At 43.7% G+C, this 16,852-nt stretch overlaps 4 protein-coding genes across 6 annotated transcripts; 1 reads left to right on the top strand and 3 right to left on the bottom strand.

Moving 5' to 3' along the window:
• Window positions 1-286: 286 nt before the first annotated feature.
• On the bottom strand, window positions 287-4,839 carry LOC146300179 (jun dimerization protein 2-like). The gene is made up of 4 exons (XM_084683314.1): window positions 4,615-4,839; window positions 2,034-2,251; window positions 1,618-1,722; window positions 287-1,450 (listed from the first exon to the last, which is right to left on the bottom strand). Exons 1-4 carry the CDS (start codon window positions 4,700-4,702, stop codon window positions 1,265-1,267), a joined length of 597 nt encoding a protein of 198 aa, XP_084539440.1. The 5' UTR covers window positions 4,703-4,839; the 3' UTR covers window positions 287-1,264.
• Window positions 4,840-4,972: 133 nt separating this feature from the next.
• fosaa (Fos proto-oncogene, AP-1 transcription factor subunit a) lies at window positions 4,973-8,928 on the bottom strand. Of its 2 annotated transcripts, XM_084681476.1 has the most exons (5): window positions 8,414-8,928; window positions 7,774-7,870; window positions 6,882-7,109; window positions 6,437-6,544; window positions 4,973-6,343 (listed from the first exon to the last, which is right to left on the bottom strand). In XM_084681476.1, exons 1-5 carry the CDS (start codon window positions 8,461-8,463, stop codon window positions 5,672-5,674), a joined length of 1,155 nt encoding a protein of 384 aa, XP_084537602.1. In that variant the 5' UTR covers window positions 8,464-8,928; the 3' UTR covers window positions 4,973-5,671. The 2 variants fall into 2 exon arrangements, with proteins under 2 accessions (XP_084537602.1, XP_084537603.1); XM_084681477.1 differs by lacking the exon at window positions 8,414-8,928 and having other exon boundaries at window positions 7,774-8,396.
• Window positions 8,929-9,021: 93 nt separating this feature from the next.
• Window positions 9,022-10,934, top strand: LOC146300177 (transmembrane emp24 domain-containing protein 10-like). Its single transcript, XM_084681478.1, has 5 exons — window positions 9,022-9,306; window positions 9,610-9,730; window positions 9,866-9,936; window positions 10,215-10,341; window positions 10,654-10,934. Exons 1-5 carry the CDS (start codon window positions 9,130-9,132, stop codon window positions 10,773-10,775), a joined length of 618 nt encoding a protein of 205 aa, XP_084537604.1. The 5' UTR covers window positions 9,022-9,129; the 3' UTR covers window positions 10,776-10,934.
• A 223-nt stretch (window positions 10,935-11,157) lies between these two features.
• mlh3 (mutL homolog 3 (E. coli)) lies at window positions 11,158-16,831 on the bottom strand. Of its 2 annotated transcripts, XM_084681474.1 has the most exons (12): window positions 13,737-16,831; window positions 13,417-13,518; window positions 13,247-13,326; window positions 13,053-13,157; window positions 12,878-12,962; window positions 12,694-12,768; window positions 12,369-12,477; window positions 12,120-12,276; window positions 12,006-12,029; window positions 11,847-11,925; window positions 11,590-11,738; window positions 11,158-11,313 (listed from the first exon to the last, which is right to left on the bottom strand). In XM_084681474.1, the coding sequence occupies exons 1-12, from the start codon at window positions 16,381-16,383 to the stop codon at window positions 11,245-11,247; spliced, it is 3,681 nt and encodes a 1,226-aa protein (XP_084537600.1). In that variant the 5' UTR covers window positions 16,384-16,831; the 3' UTR covers window positions 11,158-11,244. The 2 variants fall into 2 exon arrangements, with proteins under 2 accessions (XP_084537600.1, XP_084537601.1); XM_084681475.1 differs by lacking the exon at window positions 13,417-13,518.
• Between the last annotated feature and the right edge of the window lie 21 nt (window positions 16,832-16,852).

The raw sequence follows: 16,852 nt of genomic DNA, 5'->3' as shown, positions 1-16,852 counted from the left end.
TGCTTAACTTCCCAAATGTGGTTATGAAATGCAGCTCAGTTTGATAAGACCTAATTTAGTGTTTATCGTTGTAATAAAACGTAGTGTGCACAGCCAATATTTGGGATATATAGTAGTCCTCAGTATATGATTAATATTTAAATGCATGCTTGGAAGTTTACAGTTTGGGATGCCAGTTGTATCATTTTTGGCCGCTAGATGGCGCTGCTACTGCGGACCTCATCAACGTACGTTTGCAACAATAAAGAACTCGACTAGAAAAGACACTATGCATTTATGTCTTGCAGAAATACAAACGCATCACATTTTGTTATAGCTTATATGTCAATATGATACAATATACAAAGTATAAAAATCAGAAACTGGATTGGAAGTAACAATGTAATGGGGAATAAAACAAGTAATGTAAACAGTTTATATGTGCATATATGACGCCAGCGCCAAAATAACTACAAAACAGTAACTAACGAAATGGTCAAACAGTAGGCCAGTGGGGCATAATACAAAAGGGAAAATAATGGATTATCTTAGTACACATTGGTAAAACAAAAGATAAACACAGCAATGACTGTCTTGAGGCCTGAGAGATCTGTAACACTAACTGAGAGGCACTTTATTCATCAAGCTGCATTACATATCTATCCCTATTACACTCATCTACACCAGAGGTCTTCAACCCTGGTCCTCAGGGACCCCCTGTCCTGCACGTTTTAGATGTTTCCCCTGCTCCAACACACCTGATTCAAATGAATGGTCGTTAACAGACTTCTGCATAACTAGATAACGACACATTCATTTGAATCAGGTGTGTTGGAGCAGGGAAACATCTAAAACATGCAGGACAGGGGGTCCCTGAGGACCTGGGTTGAAGACCTCTGATCTACACTGATAGTGGCTCGAGTCAAGAGGTCCAGAATGACAACAACGATGACATCAAAACCAAAAGTACTAGTTTTAACCTGCCAGCACAAAGTCCAATCTCATTGGGTCAACCTCTGTCCAGGCAGGAGTGCTTGGGATGGGCTCCCTCTGGGCCAAACCCAGGCAGGAGTGCTGCTCGCTGGCTGGGGCGTCACTGTAAACTGGAGGTGTGGGGACGTTCTCCTCTTAGCCCAGAGACATCACTCGGTGACATCACTCGGTGACATCACTCGGTGACATCACTCGGCGACATCACTCGGCGACATCACTCGGCGACATCACTCGGCGACATCACTCGGCGACATCACTCGGCGACATCACTCGGCGACATCACTCGGCGACATCACTTGACGTCCAGGTGCTCCAACAGGGGGTTGGCTTCGCCGTCTGGGGTCTTGACGCTGTCGGTTCGGACGATGCACGTCGGCCGGTGGAGGTTCAGCATGACCATCAGCTGCTGCCTCTCATTCTTCAGCTCCTCGATCTGGGCTTTGAGGTCAGAGTTCATCATCTCTAGTCTTTCTGATTCCTGAGGTGGAGGACGTGGGGAAGAGAGGAAGCGAGGGAGAGAGAGATGGAGTTGGAGAGAGATGGGGGGAGTGTTAGAAAGGGTTTCTGGAAGGAAACTAGAAATGACAACCAGCATCGAGGACCCGTGAGAGGGGAACCGTGTGGAACGCTGCGGAACGTTCTCACCCTTTGTAGGTACTCTGTCCTTTCCTTCTTCTTGTTTCGACACCGAGCCGCGGCTACTTTGTTTTTCTCTCTCCTGCGTTTCCTCCTGTCCTCCTCCTCGTCCCACTACATTACGCAAACACACAGAGTCACATGCTGCCATTACAGGGGGGATTTAGATACAGCGGTCTCATTTCAACAGATTGATACAAACGGCATGCAATCAACACGGTGCGAAGTTTGGACGTTTTCCAGACAGAACATTTTGTCCACAAGGCGGAGCTGTTTGTTAAGGTTGTGAACACTGGTCCAAACGTCACGCCAGGGCACTCTAAACGATTGTGTCAGGGATGAAAAAGACACAGTGGCACTCTTGGGAGTATTACGTGTCGTCTCATCAGGTGAACAACAACACCAACCCTCTTCCAGTCCCTCACCTCTGTTTTGATGGTGATGGGCCTCTTCCCCAGCTTCCCCAGGAAGTGGAGGGGGGACAGCATGGCCCCGAGCTCCCGAAGGTCCCCAAACTTCAGCTGGTCGGTCAGCGTGGTGGCAGAGATCCCGGCCAGGTGACCCAGGCTGGGCAGTGCGCCGGCGGTGACGGACGGATCAGGGATCTGTCCCGGCATCATGTCAGACCCAATCGAGACCGCAGCTGAGAAAAAACACAAAAAAGGGGAAATCATATCATGTCCAGGAAACGGAGATTTCACAATAAAAGGCACACGACAAAGGGAAGGCCTGGAATGTTGATTGCGGAGTAGTCTCCTTAGGGTCTGTTAAAGAGCTTGAAGGAGACATTTCCCAGAGTCCACCTGGTTGTCCCGGCAGGTTTCCGTCTAACGCTGGCCTGCCACAAGAGCAGAAGGCCGAGGCTGTCTCCCATTAGGCCTTTTTTTATTATTTCATCTCTTTTTTTTCAGGAATGTACTGTACTGTATGTATACTCCCATTTACAGAGGTCTTGGCAAGGATCTCGTTTTCTTTTTTTTCTTTCTTTTTTTCTTATTCCTGGAGGCCAAAAGGGAGGCATACAGCCCTGCACAAAAGTAGACTCAGACACATTCCCCTTTATCCCAAGGAGAGCTGTGGCTGGCGCTCGCCAAGAAGCACCCGTTGCCCATGTTTTCCTCTGGATGAGCTGCCTCTCCATGTCAGGGCAGAGGAATGTGGCTGCAGGAGAACAGCAGAATATGTCCAAGCCTGGTCCTTCACTAGAGCCCTGCTCCAGGGCCTCTCTCCTTGGCTTTCACACACTAGACATGGTTGGTTTTGTCTTCTTTTTTTTCTTTTTTTTACCAACTCCTCTGGCAGAATTGTAAGACCTTTCAGTCTGTTTTTGTTTTGAGTGTAAGTTTGAACAGCTATACTTGCATGTGAGATGAAAGGAGTGAGAGAGGCAGTGACAGTGGAGAGAGACAGATCTTTCCGCAGGAGTCTGGCAAATGTTTCTCAATGAAACAATATGATGAACTAAGATTCTACCCTAAATAAGGTCCACTATCAGATTGTTTTTAAGGGAATATGGCAGCATCTCTCTTATTTCAATATTTGATGTACTAACAGGCATTTTCTTGCCACAATTCAATGCCAGGACTAATTTCAGTGAACAAACAAAACAAAAAATCTTGGTGTGTGGAGAAAGAAGTTGCCAAGTACAACAGAAACCAAAACTCTACCATGGATATCAAACAAAGCACACTGCAGACCATTTTCCCTCAGACACCTACAGCACCAGAGTGTGCTACATAACGCACCGCAAATGACTTCACAGGGCAAACTACAGACATGACTGGAGACTACCGAACCAGGATCTGTCACTTTGTGTTTCAAGAGAACAATACTCTACACAGAATCACTCACTATGCGTGTTCGCCTTGGATGTAAACCATCCTTTCCTAAATGAGAGGTTGCTTGTGTGGGCCCTGACTGTACAGAGTTCAGCAATGACAGAGGGAATGATGAGGTGAAAAAGCAACAAGGTTCCCTTTGTTTGGGTTACACAGGGCAGCTAAGGAAAGCTGGCAGCCTCTAGGCCACTGGATCCAGGAATATCAACACTAGTATCTACACTCTCAAGTGTAATAAGTGCTGATTCTGAAATCTGACAGAAATTGAGAACCTTGTCCTAAGAACAGTGCCAATGGTGTGTATTATGTGAATTGAATCCATGTTTTAAAAATATGGAGAGAGACAAAACAAACCAACTTTTAGGAAGATACATAGAGCAGAAATGTGATGGAATTCACACATTTTCACGCTATTTAAATAGACCACATAACTTCTTACTGTAGTGAAAATCTTTTTTTTTTTTTTACAAAGATGTGAAAACTTTGGTATGATGACAATGATTTTTGTAGTGTGTTAACTAATTAACCAAACTAAAAAGACCAAGTGTTTTGAAAGCAATACATCATTTTGTCACATAGTGTCATTGGCTTTGATCATGTCAGTTCGATAACATGTTCTGATAAGAGGCCATCAAAACTTTAGGCACGGGTGTCTTCAATAACATCAGAACAAAGTCATGATGTAGAACCTTGATTAATAACGCGGTACTTTAAGTCATGAGCCAATTTCAAAGCGGAAGTTATTCTACAGTACGGCATGCTTCTTATGTAACACTTCTTTTGCAGCTTGCCACAAGATCATCTTGACTGCAAAGTCAAAGATGCAAGATAAATATCTATATATATTTATATTTAGAGAATATAGTCATGAGCCAAATGTTAATGATCGCTGAAGTTTTGTATAAACGTATTGCAAAATAGTTTTCACATTGTGTAAACTATTGTAACGAGGAAAGCATGCACACAAACGTTTTTGCAATTTTGTACACTTAATGTAGATATGTATTTCGACTTCTAAAACCACATTTGATCAACAATGTCGTTGTAGATAAAGAGAGGATTGTGCATGTTGGCCCGAGACCCTCGAAGGCTGCTGACGGCGGTTCACAGCCCATGCGTGGCGCGCCTACATAATCAGTATTTCTCGCCAGAGAAGTAATTCACAAACCTGACTTTGATCCTAAGTGCAACAGCTGTCCTTTCCTCTGGTCAGGTGAAGGTCGAGAGTAGATTTTAAAAAGTGGAAATCGTTGCATCAGCCCGTTTTAAATAGTGATCCCTATCTGGGAGGATTTGGGAATGCGGAAATTAGTTATGCCAACTAGACGTAAGCAGGGATGTAAAAAAGTACAGTCAGAAAGTGGGGAGAGAGAAGTGGGGAAGTCCTGTCCGCTCCTCCCCTAGAAACTAAAACATCCACTCTGCAGACCCGTTTGCTCCGCGTAGGCTGCTGCGCATTTCAGCAGGGTCACCCCTGCATAGATTAACCACCTGAAACATTTACGAAACGATCAACAACACCGATGTGCAAAACACACCCTGACCTTTAATTACTGGTACATGCTGTGTTGTAAAAACCGCCGTTGACATGTAAAACGATAACAAATTCCAGGGTAGGTTAATTGAATGAATATTTAATGTGGTTCATCAATAAGCAATCAATGCTTGAACTTTTTTTATTTATTCGACGAGTCAAAAATTTAAGGTAAAAAAATAAATTGTCGTAAATTACATCTTGATAGATATAGCACTGGATGTTTTCATGGAAAACTCTGAACATTGTAACAATGGGTCAAATCACATTTGATGACATTGAGGTATGCAAGTAGGCTACTTAACATAGATAAGCATGTTTGCTTTAACACAACATTTATAGTTAGTAATACACTGTTGCCATCAAAACACAAAACCATACAGTCAATTCCACAATACATTATAGATCTAGTTTCAGACCAAACATATATTAAATCTGAAAATATTTGGAATTTCTCTGCATGCGTTTACCTCAGAATATGCTTGATCTTCATGTGTTGAATCAAAAGCCATGCTTTAGCTACATCAGAGAACCTCGAGGACGTTTTGACTTCGTCCTCAACTCCCATAGCACATTCCATAGATGTTATCCTTGAAGCGCTTACATGATAACACTATTGCATCGACGTCCAGTATCATATCTGACAAACAGCCACCATTGGAACTGTGATCTTTAATCATTTTTCTTTACATTATAAGGCTAAGAGAGTTGGTGAGTTGAGGATATCGACATTAGATTCGCCTTTGCCGGCTCCACTTTTACAACCATCAAAGCCTTCTGCTAGGGAGTCCAGCTCAGGACAGGCAAACGTAAACACAGACAGGTAGCTACTACAGGTTGGTGTGGAGGTCACGACCGGGGTGCTCAAAGGCTCCAGATCGCTGGACACGGACTTGTACAGGGTTTCCCAGTCCGAAACCCCCAGGGAGCTGCTTAAGTCAATGTCTGGGACGGATCGGGCGGTCTCAGTGGGCGTTCTCCCTCCCAGGCCAGGCAGCAGGTTGTCCAGTAGCCCCTCCTTAATGTCTAAAGAAGGTTCCAGGTCACAGATGTTCACTTCAGCACTGGCACACAACAAGATGTTGGAGTTCCCAGAGATGGCTGTGGTTGGATCGTTAGGGATGTCCATTTCCTGGAGCGAGGGGGCTTCCTGGAGACTGTCGTCAGGCAGTTTGTCCTCCTCCGGGCTGGGAGGTAGATCAGAGGAACCGCTGGCCTCTGGGAAAATCAAGTCCAGCTCCTCTGCCACCTGACAGACTGGTTTATGTGTGGCGAGGACAAATTCAAGCCTCTCTTTCTCCTTCAGCAGATCGGCTATTTCTGTCTGCAGCGTGGATCTTTCTTCTTCTAGCTTGTCAGTCTCCTGTGGTGAGACCCAAAGTTAACCACACAGGAAATGTACTCGATGTAAGATTCCTGATCACAGATTCAAACGATCAGATAGTTTCTAACTTACAGCTTGCAGTGTATCGGTGAGCTCCCTCCTCCTGTTGCGACACTTCGCTGCAGCCATTTTATTCCTCTCTCTCCTTACCCTCTTCTTCTCTTCCTCCTCATGAGAGAGCTGTGGGGTTCACAGAGAGGAGGCACTTATTACATCGATGAATAATCTCCCAATCCGGATCGGCCTTACTAAATTCACCCTCCAAACATTGGTAAAAAAACATCATTCTCTGCAGTGCGTCTAAAAATAGACCATTGTTGCAGACTCGGTGTGACCTGAATATAAATGGACTGCCCGAGGTATACCGAGCACAGCCAGTACAGTATCTGGCAAAACATGCTCCTCATAACAAAATCTTATTGCTTTACATGTTAACACAAATATTTTTCTCTTATATTTAATGTCCAACATAGCATGAATAAGGCTAATCCCCCCCAAAAAATAAGCTTCAACCCACCTGTTCTGCTTTTCCCTTTCTGCCAGTGTTTTTTCCCTTACAACAGCCTGCTTTGGGTGTTGCCTGGTAAGAGCGCTGCGCTTCATTGGCTTGCTTGCTACCCAGAGATGGGGAGACAGATGTTATTATGGTCGGCTGGACCATCCACTGCAAATCTGGGGTAGAGGAAATTGCAGTGACTGTGGGAACAAACGGACTGTTTGATGTGTCCATGTCTGGGCAGAGGTCCTGCAAAGTGACATGTTATCAGTTACAGAGCCGTCACAAAAAATAGCTAAATCATTTTGCACAACAGCCATTAAAACAATTTTTTTTTTAGAGAATGCCATTATGAATAACAATTTCCAAAATAATTACATAAAAAAGACTATCACAAACTGATAATCGTACTTATGAAGCTGTTGGTGTATCCAGAATACGATTTTCTTAAAATATTTCCAGCCATCTTAAAATAGTCTCCTCCGGATCAATATTTGACTTTATCATTGTTACTGACGTCAACACTGACGCAGAGATGCTGTGGAGTCTCCTCAATGGATTTATTTTTCTCAATGAAAAATCATCACACGCTTTAAATTTGGGCACAATATTTAAAATTACAGTGTTTGTTTTCTCACACTGCTGATTGGTTATCTAACAGCTGGATTCTGCTTTAGCAGAAATAGGCTTTAGGATTTTAATTAACCAATCATTTTATGGAAATGTTTACCCCCACCCAATTGATAACATCCTCGAGAGAAAAAGAAGCGAACAAAGATATGCTTCTTAATATTCTGTTTTAAGTTCCATTCACATTATAATGCACATATACATTTGATACATACGAAAGTGCTATAATAGTTGATATTAATATCGTTGACTGTTACTTGTTACTTCATTGATTTATTCATACCTTTGCACTGCTCTCTGGCGGTGAAGCAGACGAGCTCGTGTTTTCCTGCGTCTTAAGACAGTGGGTCGGGCTCTCCTCGACAGGAGATTCTGTGTTGCTGCGAGACATTGAATCAGCGTCGGAATTTAAATTGCTGGGAAACATGTCTTTCCAAAATCTTGTCTCAAACGTTCAAAAATTGAAAGACCCACTCCAGGTTTATACCTGGTTACTGGTAAGCCTCGTGAGCAAGCCCCTCCTTTTATAGTCTGCCAGTATTTTATGAATGAACTAAGACTGTACCATCTAAGGAGGGGAGTCACTTAAACAATGAAAAACACATCTTCTACATTTCCGATAAACATCTAATCTGCTAAATTAAATCTATTCTTACAAGTAATTGCCCCTAATCCCCAAAGGCTGAACCGTAAGCTACAGTATGATTCGCCTATTTTATATGAAGCAGTCTATGAAAAATAGCCTATATGAAAAATCCGAAAGATTATTTGTGCTCCCTTCAGAAGATCATTGGTGATTTTGAATGTGTTTGATAAGAATATGTTGTCCACAATAAATATCAGTTACTTCAATAGTCTGATGATGTAGAATATTGTCATTGCAAGGACATATTTTTTTGCAGCATGCATGTGTATACCTATACCATAGGATGTCGGTTTGTAGGCTTATGTAGTCTAATACTGTAAGGTACATTAAATGGATACACTATCAAAGAGGATAGAAGCTGACACTATGTTATGTTTATGACGTTCCTATTTAGAACAGGACGAAATCCATATAAGGACCCATGACGTTCTAGGATTCCTTTCCCCGTATGACAACGATTCTAAAGAAATGTTGCTTATGTAGCCTATATATGAATCTAAAGAATAAAATACAATATTTTCCAAAGAAACACATTCACCTAGCCTATATTCTTTTTCTAACATCGGACAGAATTATTTCAATAACGTGACCCCAATTCTGAATCAGATGTGGGCATACGATTTGAGGTAGGCTCCATACGTCATCACTCTATAACTAGCCATATTACACACTGCACTGTGTTTAGTATCCGTTGGATTTTTATGGCGAAATGTATGTTTCAGAGACTACAATTTCAACGCAGAGTGGTTGTCTTGCGCCAACCTTGGTCATATCAGGCACCGGAGATAAACTCCGCACCGGATGTATCTCCTCTGTAACTCAAACAGCTGGATTGTAGAAACAGTTTTTTCGTTGTGAGGGAAACGAGGTTAGAAGAAAAAGGGTCGTGGCGTAGTCACGTGACTTATCCCGGAAGAGAATTGCACCGCCAGACAAGCTGCTTTTGACAGCCGCATCTTTAGCATATACATATATTCTGGTGACAAGACAGATATGTCTAGATTTTTTGTGTTGTTTTTTGTATCTATCCTGATTGATTTTTCCTTTTCAATCACGTTCTATTTGCCAGTAAATCTTCGAAAATGTTTGCGGGAAGAGATTCACAAAGACGTGCTCGTCACAGGCGAATACGAAGTTAGCGAACAACCGACTGCTAAAACCAATCTGAAGGTAACACGTCGCAAGTTAGCCTATTCAATTCGACATGATGCTAGTTAGGTGTACCCTTCTTTTTGACCAAGAAAGTGGTTTGCAACATGTTCTACCTTTTTAAAATCGAAATGAAATAGGTGATCTGTCTATCTACATTTTCTCCAGCTAGGCTATAGCCTAAGATATAGCTTAATAAGATTCTCATTGGCCCTCATTCTCTCACAGCTGTTAGGGTCAGAAATTACATTCCGCTCCGGTAGAAGGATATATATGTAGTTTGTAAATCATTTAAATGCACTGCTTCTTTTGTGTCTTGCACAGATTACGGATTCATCTGGTCACACATTATATTCCAAGGAGGATGCTTCGAAAGGGAAGTTTGCCTTTACAACGGAAGACTATGACATGTTTGAAGTTTGCTTTGAAAGTAAATCCCCCATGGGTGAGTAGCCGAGTACATGTAAATAATAATTGTCTGTAATCGTCAAGAGTAGCCTAGGATCGGATCATATTTGGTGAGACTGAGAAGGACAGGACTGAAGACATGTTAGTCGTGTTTTTATCCTCGGTTACACAGGCACAAGAGCCCCAGACCAGCAGGTTAATCTCGACATGAAACATGGTGTGGAGGCTAAAAACTATGAGGAGGTAAGTGCACTTAGAACGTGTCACAATATGCATGTGAAGCGCCTTTTGTAGGGTGCATGGCACGGTCAATCCCTATAGTTTTATCTTAGAAATAGCCTATACGCTTTCTTAATATTTGTCAAACGGAATTGCGTGCCAAATACCACATTATTGACGCTGACGCAGGACATTCAAAAGGTTATTTTTTTACAATTATGTTAATAGATCAGCAGCTGCACCCGAGTTGTGTCCTGGTTGGTAACGTTTCTTAACGTGCGCTGCTCTTATCGTCGGCTCAGATCGCTAAAGTGGAGAAGCTGAAGCCGCTGGAGGTGGAGCTAAGACGTCTTGAAGACCTGTCGGAGTCCATCGTTAATGACTTTGCCTACATGAAGAAGCGCGAGGAGGAGATGAGGGACACGAACGGTGAGTGCTGAACGATGAACGTTGAGTCAAGCCCATCACCCTCAGCATCGGTGATGGCACGAGGATATGTAGTCTGCTGTATTGGCGGCACATGGAGGATCAACTGTATATTAGTCAGGCTGTGGTAATGTGTTTGACTATCTGTGTGTTTGTGTAGTATCTCATGAGAATTTCTCTCTAATCTAGCAGCAGTGTGTCAGGTTGCTGGTGCAACACCTACCTCCAAACAGATTTAGACTTGTTTCTGTCTTTTGATTGAGGACCGCTGTTAAACTCATGGCTAAAAAAAATGGTTCCCCCCTTCTGTTCCAGAATCCACCAACACCCGCGTGCTCTACTTCAGCATCTTCTCCATGTGCTGCCTGATTGGCCTGGCCACGTGGCAGGTCTTCTACCTGAGAAGATTCTTCAAGGCAAAGAAGCTTATTGAGTAATAGCCAGACAGTATATGAAGCTTGTTCTAAGATGGATTCACTCACAATAATTGGAAGTCAACTGTACTGTTTGTAAAACGCTTAGGTTTGGAGAATTGTAGTGTCCTCCAAGATTTTTTTATGACTGGTTTCAAATAAAAATTACACTGTTACGAATTAGGATATCGTTTGGCTACTGCTTGAGGTCAATTCCATAGTTTATAAACATTTATAAAATCTTATGTTGGGTTAAATAACAATACGTATTTAAATGTCTCCAATTTACAAATAGCAGCGATGTACAATTACAGCGATGCCCCCTGGATGTCAGGAACATTACATGTTTTTGAATTAAAAAAACTTTTTGAGATGAGGGTGTTTACATATTGATCAAGACAAGGTGTTTAAAAGCCTTTTTTCTTCATTTATTTAAGGAGCTATAATAAATAATAATTCATTTCTGGTTGTTTGACTGGTTAGATGGGCACAGCTAACTTGTTCCAGACAGTTTCCTGGATTTATACATTCTTCTCAGTTTCCAGAGATTAGGTTTGGGTTCCTGTTTGGAGAAAATAATTAGCATATTGCAATGTCTAATGAAATTGTATAATGAAACATTTACATTACATTTAGTCATTTAGCAGACGCTCTTATCCGGACATTCCTCCTCCCCCCCCAAGGCAAGTAGGGTGAAGTGCCTTGCCCAAGGACACAACGTCATTTGGCACGGCAGGGAATCGATCTGGCAACCTTCTGATTACTAGCCCAACTCCCTCACCGCTCAGCCATCTGATTCCTTTCACAAACAAGAGACGGCTCAGTTTTGCAGTGGTACCTGCTGGTCACTCAAGTGGAGGATATCCACCAGGGGGGCGATGGATGGCCGGCCGTGGGCACACTGGAACGGGAGCTTGCACGATGACAGGCAGGTCACAAGGCTGCAACACTCATTCTTGTTGAGGCTGTCGTTGAATTTGATCGCACCTGTTTGGGATTGAACATTATTGAACAATAATGCTGAGAAATGGTTACAGTCTAATGACAGAAGAATCAAATGATCACTGAATTAACAAACGGAGAACAGGCCTTTACCGTGACATGCGAGGGAGGCAAGAACCTTCAAGACTGTGAGAGGCAGCGATCCTCTCACTCTACCGGTTAAGCGCAACAACTGAGAAAATGGAAATCTGTCAAGGTAAGCAGTTCTCAATGGAAAACGGAAAGAATTGACAACACATGTGCCTCACTCACCTCAATCTGCTCTTGAAGGTACTCCTAAAGGCCAATTAGAAGCAGTGGAAAGTAGATTATTGCCTTGTTAAGGAACATCTTGGATTCTTCAGGACTAGTCAGTGTGATTCTCACCTCCACTATTGACTTGATGATGGATGGCCTCCCGCGACGGACTTCATTGTTCTCTTTCTCCGTGAAACACATCGGCACTTTACTGACCAACGCACGCAGACCTCCCAGAGGAAACTGCATCTCCAGACCCAGGTTCCTCAGGTGTGGCCCACAGGACCTGCAGGCACCACCCACAAACCTTCATGACAATCGTGTTCTCTAATACTGAGCAGGTCTGATTGGTCTGCGGTCGGTTAGCAGAGCACTGACCTGAGCAGCCTCACTTCCTCCTCTGTCACTGTGACCTCCAGGGGCGGAGCTATGTTGGAGGAGGCCAACCGCCTCTCCCCCAAGGCCTCGGGGTCATCCTCGTGGGAATCTACACAATCACACATCAACACTGACCTTGAGGGTTTAGGTGGTTGTCTTATGGACATGTGAAGCCCTTTGTGACATTGCTTAAGAGAAAGGGCTGGGCAAATATATTTGATTTGATTGACACAGTGAAGCAGGCTTGGAACTTAAGGCCGGTCACCGTGGGTACCGTGTGGTAGTCAGTGTATTCAGTCTCTTCTAACCATGCTCATGGCCTTACCTTCAATAAGGTCCTCCAGACGAACTCTCTCGTGTGCAGCGTGCTGGTCCACAAGCACCAGTAGGTTCCCCGAGACTGAAAATGTAGATCACTCTAAAAATAACATCCTCACCACCAGTTAATTATTAATTTTTAAGTTCCTTTCAGAAAGGAGCAGGGAGATGGATGGAAAACCCCACAGTACCGCTTTCTTTGCTGCTGTTCTCACACTCTGGATCTCTTGTGTTGATGAGACATGCTAGGAACTTCTTGTCCACTTGATCGATGACCTTAGAGAAAATGAAACCGTGACGATGGATTCAAACAGGATGTCTGGATTCAGGGAAAGAGCCTTTGTAATCTAATCACATTATAATTACCTTCATTGAGTGTATCATGTCTTTGGAAAAGCGATATGGGAAGAGGATATTGTGGACCTTCACAACCAGACCTTCTGCTTGTCCAACTGAGACGTCCACAGCAACCTGGGAAAACCAGTTGTACTATTACATCCTCCTTAAAATGGACAGCTGAAAATGTGTTTAATTCTGTGATTAAAAGAAAAGCAGAATACCATAGGGGGTCTTTCAAACACAGGGTTAGTCCACTCTGAGTACAAGGAGGACAGTGAGTTTGAGGTCAGAGCTTCAATCCCTGTATGATAAGAAAGACCAAGGATCACGCACTCATATTCACACAGCATGGGATCTGTTTCCTGTGGCGCTCTGATCTAATCTAAGGTACCTCTGTGGTTGGGCCCTGAACTAAGCACTCTCTCTGCTCTGGATTTGGGAAGGAAGGGCAACACTACATCCATTTGAAATGGATAACACCTGTACTCAAACCCTAGAGGCAGGAGAGAAAGCCAGGTGAAGCTTACGGCACATGCACTATTTTTACTCACATGGACAGTCCCCCTCATATACACACCAGTCCAATACCATACACAGTGAGCAAAAGTATAAAAATATGTTATGATAATACAATATATATAATATAATAATGTCATGGTTGTGCAGATTAGCGTTTGTCAGAGGGAAGAACACTAAGTATGAAAGCGTTACCTTTGCTGGAGATGACACTGATTGCCATGTTGGTGACGTCAGACGTGCAGGTGGTCTGTGACTCTTCCCCAGACGGCTTTCCGTACCTGCTCAGCCCCGTCACTGTGTTCACATACACCAGCTTCCCTGTTGAATCGTCGTAGTGATGCAACCAATCACTTGATTCTGCGACTTCCTTCTTAGCCGATGGTGGACTTGAACTGCTTTCCGGGATGCCGTCAGGATTCAAGCAAGCTTGTTCTCCACTGTTGACAGTGTCACAGTTGTTGTTGACATTTTCAATAGTGGTGTTTGCTAGAGCGTCTTCGGGAACGGTGTCTACATTTGAAAGAGCTTCTGAAAGATGTGTCAATGAGACACCTCTGACCTCTGTCCTGGGTTTGTTTTTGAGATTCGAAAGCTTGGCTGCTAAAGATTTCCCACCGCTTTTACACTGAGCTGAGAGAGGCTTTAGTTTGGTGAACATGGAGAGTGTTAATGGACTTCTATGGTCATTCTCACCATCCAGCTGTGACTCCATGACAGCCCTTAGCTTTACTTCCTGGTTATCTGCCTCATGCTTGTCAGGAACACCAGGTTTCTGTGAAGCTATGACATCAGCTGCTGAGAGATTGCTGTTAGTGTTCCCCGGGAGAGATTTTAATTCAGAACGTTTCCCATATATTCTTCTGAACTTGTCCAAAGAGCCAGCTTCTTTAGATAAAGTCAGCTTCTGACCTGAAAAGACCCTGGGTATCTTTGAGGGGATGGCTGGGTGTTCCTTATATTCTCTCGGACAAGCTTTACCATTCCCCAAATCCTCTATAGGTGAGAGATGCCGTTTTGTTGCTGGGTTTTCTTGACATCTCATGACTAGGCCTGGTCTGAGATGATCAACGGTGCATTTCTTTGAGCCATTTCCATGAAGCAATGAATTTAGCAGATGGGTCTTTGCGTTGCTGACCTTAGTTAGGTCTTGTAACCTTATCTTCTGTTGTTTCTGTGGTATTTGTTTGGAGCAGCTTTGTTCCTGTATAGCCATGGACAGTGCTCCATCATTGCTTTTAGAGCCTGAAAAATGACTTTGAATCTCAGCACTTTTTTCTTTGATTGTTTTCAGGTGTTCGACGTCTGGCCGATCGTGAACTACGGAAGCCCCAGTGTTGTGTGATTCATCGCCCACATTCAGCAGCGTGTTGAGCTGTATCTCTTTTCTATCTCCAGGAGGCACAGATTCAGATAAGTCTGTTACTGCTGTCATACGACTGTGTGTGACTGACGGTGTCGTTTCTCTGTCTGTGTCCAGACACTCAACAGAAGGGTCACTGTTCTCCCTGCAGTTACCTCTCTTATCACCCTGAACTGGATCTTCGACACATGCATGACTATGGACGTCAAAGTCTTTCTTCATGCTACGATGGACAGCCTCTGATGCAAGAGTCCCTTCAATGTTACATTCCAGTGAAATACCCTGCGTTAAAGCTTCACGTGCTCTGGTATGATCACTTCTTTCTACGCCTGCTTCTCCAGTGTATCCACCGAATACGTTCTGGCCAGCATATTCTATGTCACCAGGGGAAAGTTCGACCACCAATTTCTCTCTTATCATGAAGGTTCTCACTGCCTCTTCGACACAGAACATAACACCATCCCAGTCTTTGAACTCAATGAGGGTTTTGCTAGGCTCAAGGCAGATGTCATACTCGGAGTAATGGCATTTGATATTCATCACGTACACTCCATGTAGTTCCACTCCTCGTTTCTGCTTTGGACTCCTCAAGGAAGATGAAGCATCTGGACTGGTGTTTTTCTGATATGAACTGCTCACTTTGCGGAGGAGAAAATTCAGCATCTTGTGGATTCGGGTTTTGAGAAGTAGCCTGTCGTTCACATAGAGGAACTGTAAGCTGTTGTTGTAGTGGCCCTCTCTTCCAATGTGGCCGATTACTTCAAACTGTGCGTGAGAGTGGCCGATTGGCCCTAGTCTCTGTGCCTTTCCTAAACCATGGATCTGAACAAACCTGTAGTAAGTGTTTTGGGCTTTAGAGAGCTGCACCACCATGGCCCCTGTGCAGTCATTCTTTAGAGTAAAAGAGACAGAGGGATGCATGAGTGACACAGCCTCCACTCTCTGCCTCATCCGCTCACTCTCCAGAACTGCATCCATCCTCTTTCTCCTGACTGGCATGTTGTGGAAAAAGTTACATATTGTGACAGTTGTCCCTGCAGACGGTCGCGTATTCTTAGCTTCGAAAACGTCTAAGCCTTTGCCATCCTTGAAGACCTTCACATGAGTCTTCACGGATAACTTGGTCCTAGATGATATTTCCACAAGCATCGCCATGGAGACGATGCTAGCAACGGCTTCCCCTCTAAAACCGTAAAATCTAAGGTTGTCCAAGTCCTCTAGAGTGGTGCATTTACTAGTGAAGTATCGATTACCTACCTTCTCCATATCCTCAATGCCCATCCCAGATCCGTTGTCAATAACCTGCACTTTGAACGCCTCCATGTCCACTCGAACCCCCAAGCATGTAGCCCCAGCATCAACACTGTTGAGAATGAGTTCCTCGACACATTGCTGCAGGGAACATAAAGCAACCCCAGACCGAAGCTTGCACTGAACATCTTTTGATAAACACCTTATCATGTCCTTAAACTCAGACATAGGGCATGTCCGCCAATTTAGTTGATACAGTTGGCTAGATTTACCAAGCTGACTTTACGTAGGCAGCAAGCTGCAAGCTGTACAGTAGCGTATCCAGTCAAAACAGTTTCCAGTTAGTCAGTGTTTGCTCCGTTGGTTACTGTTGTTACTGTTAGCTATAGCTTACTAGCGCTGGGAGCATAAGCCAGCAAGCTTCTTCATATATAAATAGACGAGTTTCCAACCGAAAAAACGTGCACATAAAACTAGTTTGAAGCAAACACAATAAAATCACGTTAATTTAACACCCAAAACGAGCTCAGACACAAGCATTTCTTTTCAGTGGAGTAGCCAATAGCGACATGTTTCCTCTCGCCAAAACAATCGTTCATCAGTTGGTTGTCATGTGGGGCTCTGGCGTGCGGGGTTTTACGGCTTCAGTGCTTGCTCCACACACCACCCACTCGGGCGATCTTTGTTATTAAAACGA

The sequence above is a fragment of the Hypomesus nipponensis genome, chromosome 3 (assembly GCF_054491055.1).
Source record: "Hypomesus nipponensis isolate SF chromosome 3, ASM5449105v1, whole genome shotgun sequence".
Taxonomy (NCBI): Eukaryota; Metazoa; Chordata; class Actinopteri; order Osmeriformes; family Osmeridae; genus Hypomesus; species Hypomesus nipponensis.
This window is presented reverse-complemented; position numbering and strand designations above follow the sequence as displayed.

Bases quoted from the DNA above. Each gene is read 5' to 3' on its own strand.
- LOC146300177 (XM_084681478.1), top strand. From the start codon at position 9,130: ATGTCTAGATTTTTTGTGTTGTTTTTTGTATCTATCCTGATTGATTTT. The intron at 9,731-9,865 runs GTGAGTAGCCGA...TCGGTTACACAG, and splicing joins TGAAAGTAAATCCCCCATGG to GCACAAGAGCCCCAGACCAG. The intron at 10,342-10,653 runs GTGAGTGCTGAA...CTTCTGTTCCAG, and splicing joins GGAGATGAGGGACACGAACG to AATCCACCAACACCCGCGTG.
- LOC146300179 (XM_084683314.1), bottom strand. From the start codon at position 4,702: ATGCAACGATTTCCACTTTTTAAAATCTACTCTCGACCTTCACCTGAC. The intron at 2,252-4,614 runs GTTTGTGAATTA...GTTTTTTCTCAG, and splicing joins GCACTTAGGATCAAAGTCAG to CTGCGGTCTCGATTGGGTCT. The intron at 1,723-2,033 runs GTGAGGGACTGG...TGCGTAATGTAG, and splicing joins CCATCACCATCAAAACAGAG to TGGGACGAGGAGGAGGACAG.
- fosaa (XM_084681476.1), bottom strand. From the start codon at position 8,463: ATGTACCTTACAGTATTAGACTACATAAGCCTACAAACCGACATCCTA. The intron at 7,871-8,413 runs GTATAGGTATAC...AATGTCTCGCAG, and splicing joins CTACAAACCGACATCCTATG to CAACACAGAATCTCCTGTCG. The intron at 6,545-6,881 runs GTGGGTTGAAGC...TGAACCCCACAG, and splicing joins GAAAGGGAAAAGCAGAACAG to CTCTCTCATGAGGAGGAAGA.
- mlh3 (XM_084681474.1), bottom strand. From the start codon at position 16,383: ATGTCTGAGTTTAAGGACATGATAAGGTGTTTATCAAAAGATGTTCAG. The intron at 12,277-12,368 runs GTCAGTGCTCTG...TGGTGCCTGCAG, and splicing joins GAGGAAGTGAGGCTGCTCAG to GTCCTGTGGGCCACACCTGA. The intron at 12,030-12,119 runs GTGAGAATCACA...ATTGGCCTTTAG, and splicing joins TCATCAAGTCAATAGTGGAG to GAGTACCTTCAAGAGCAGAT.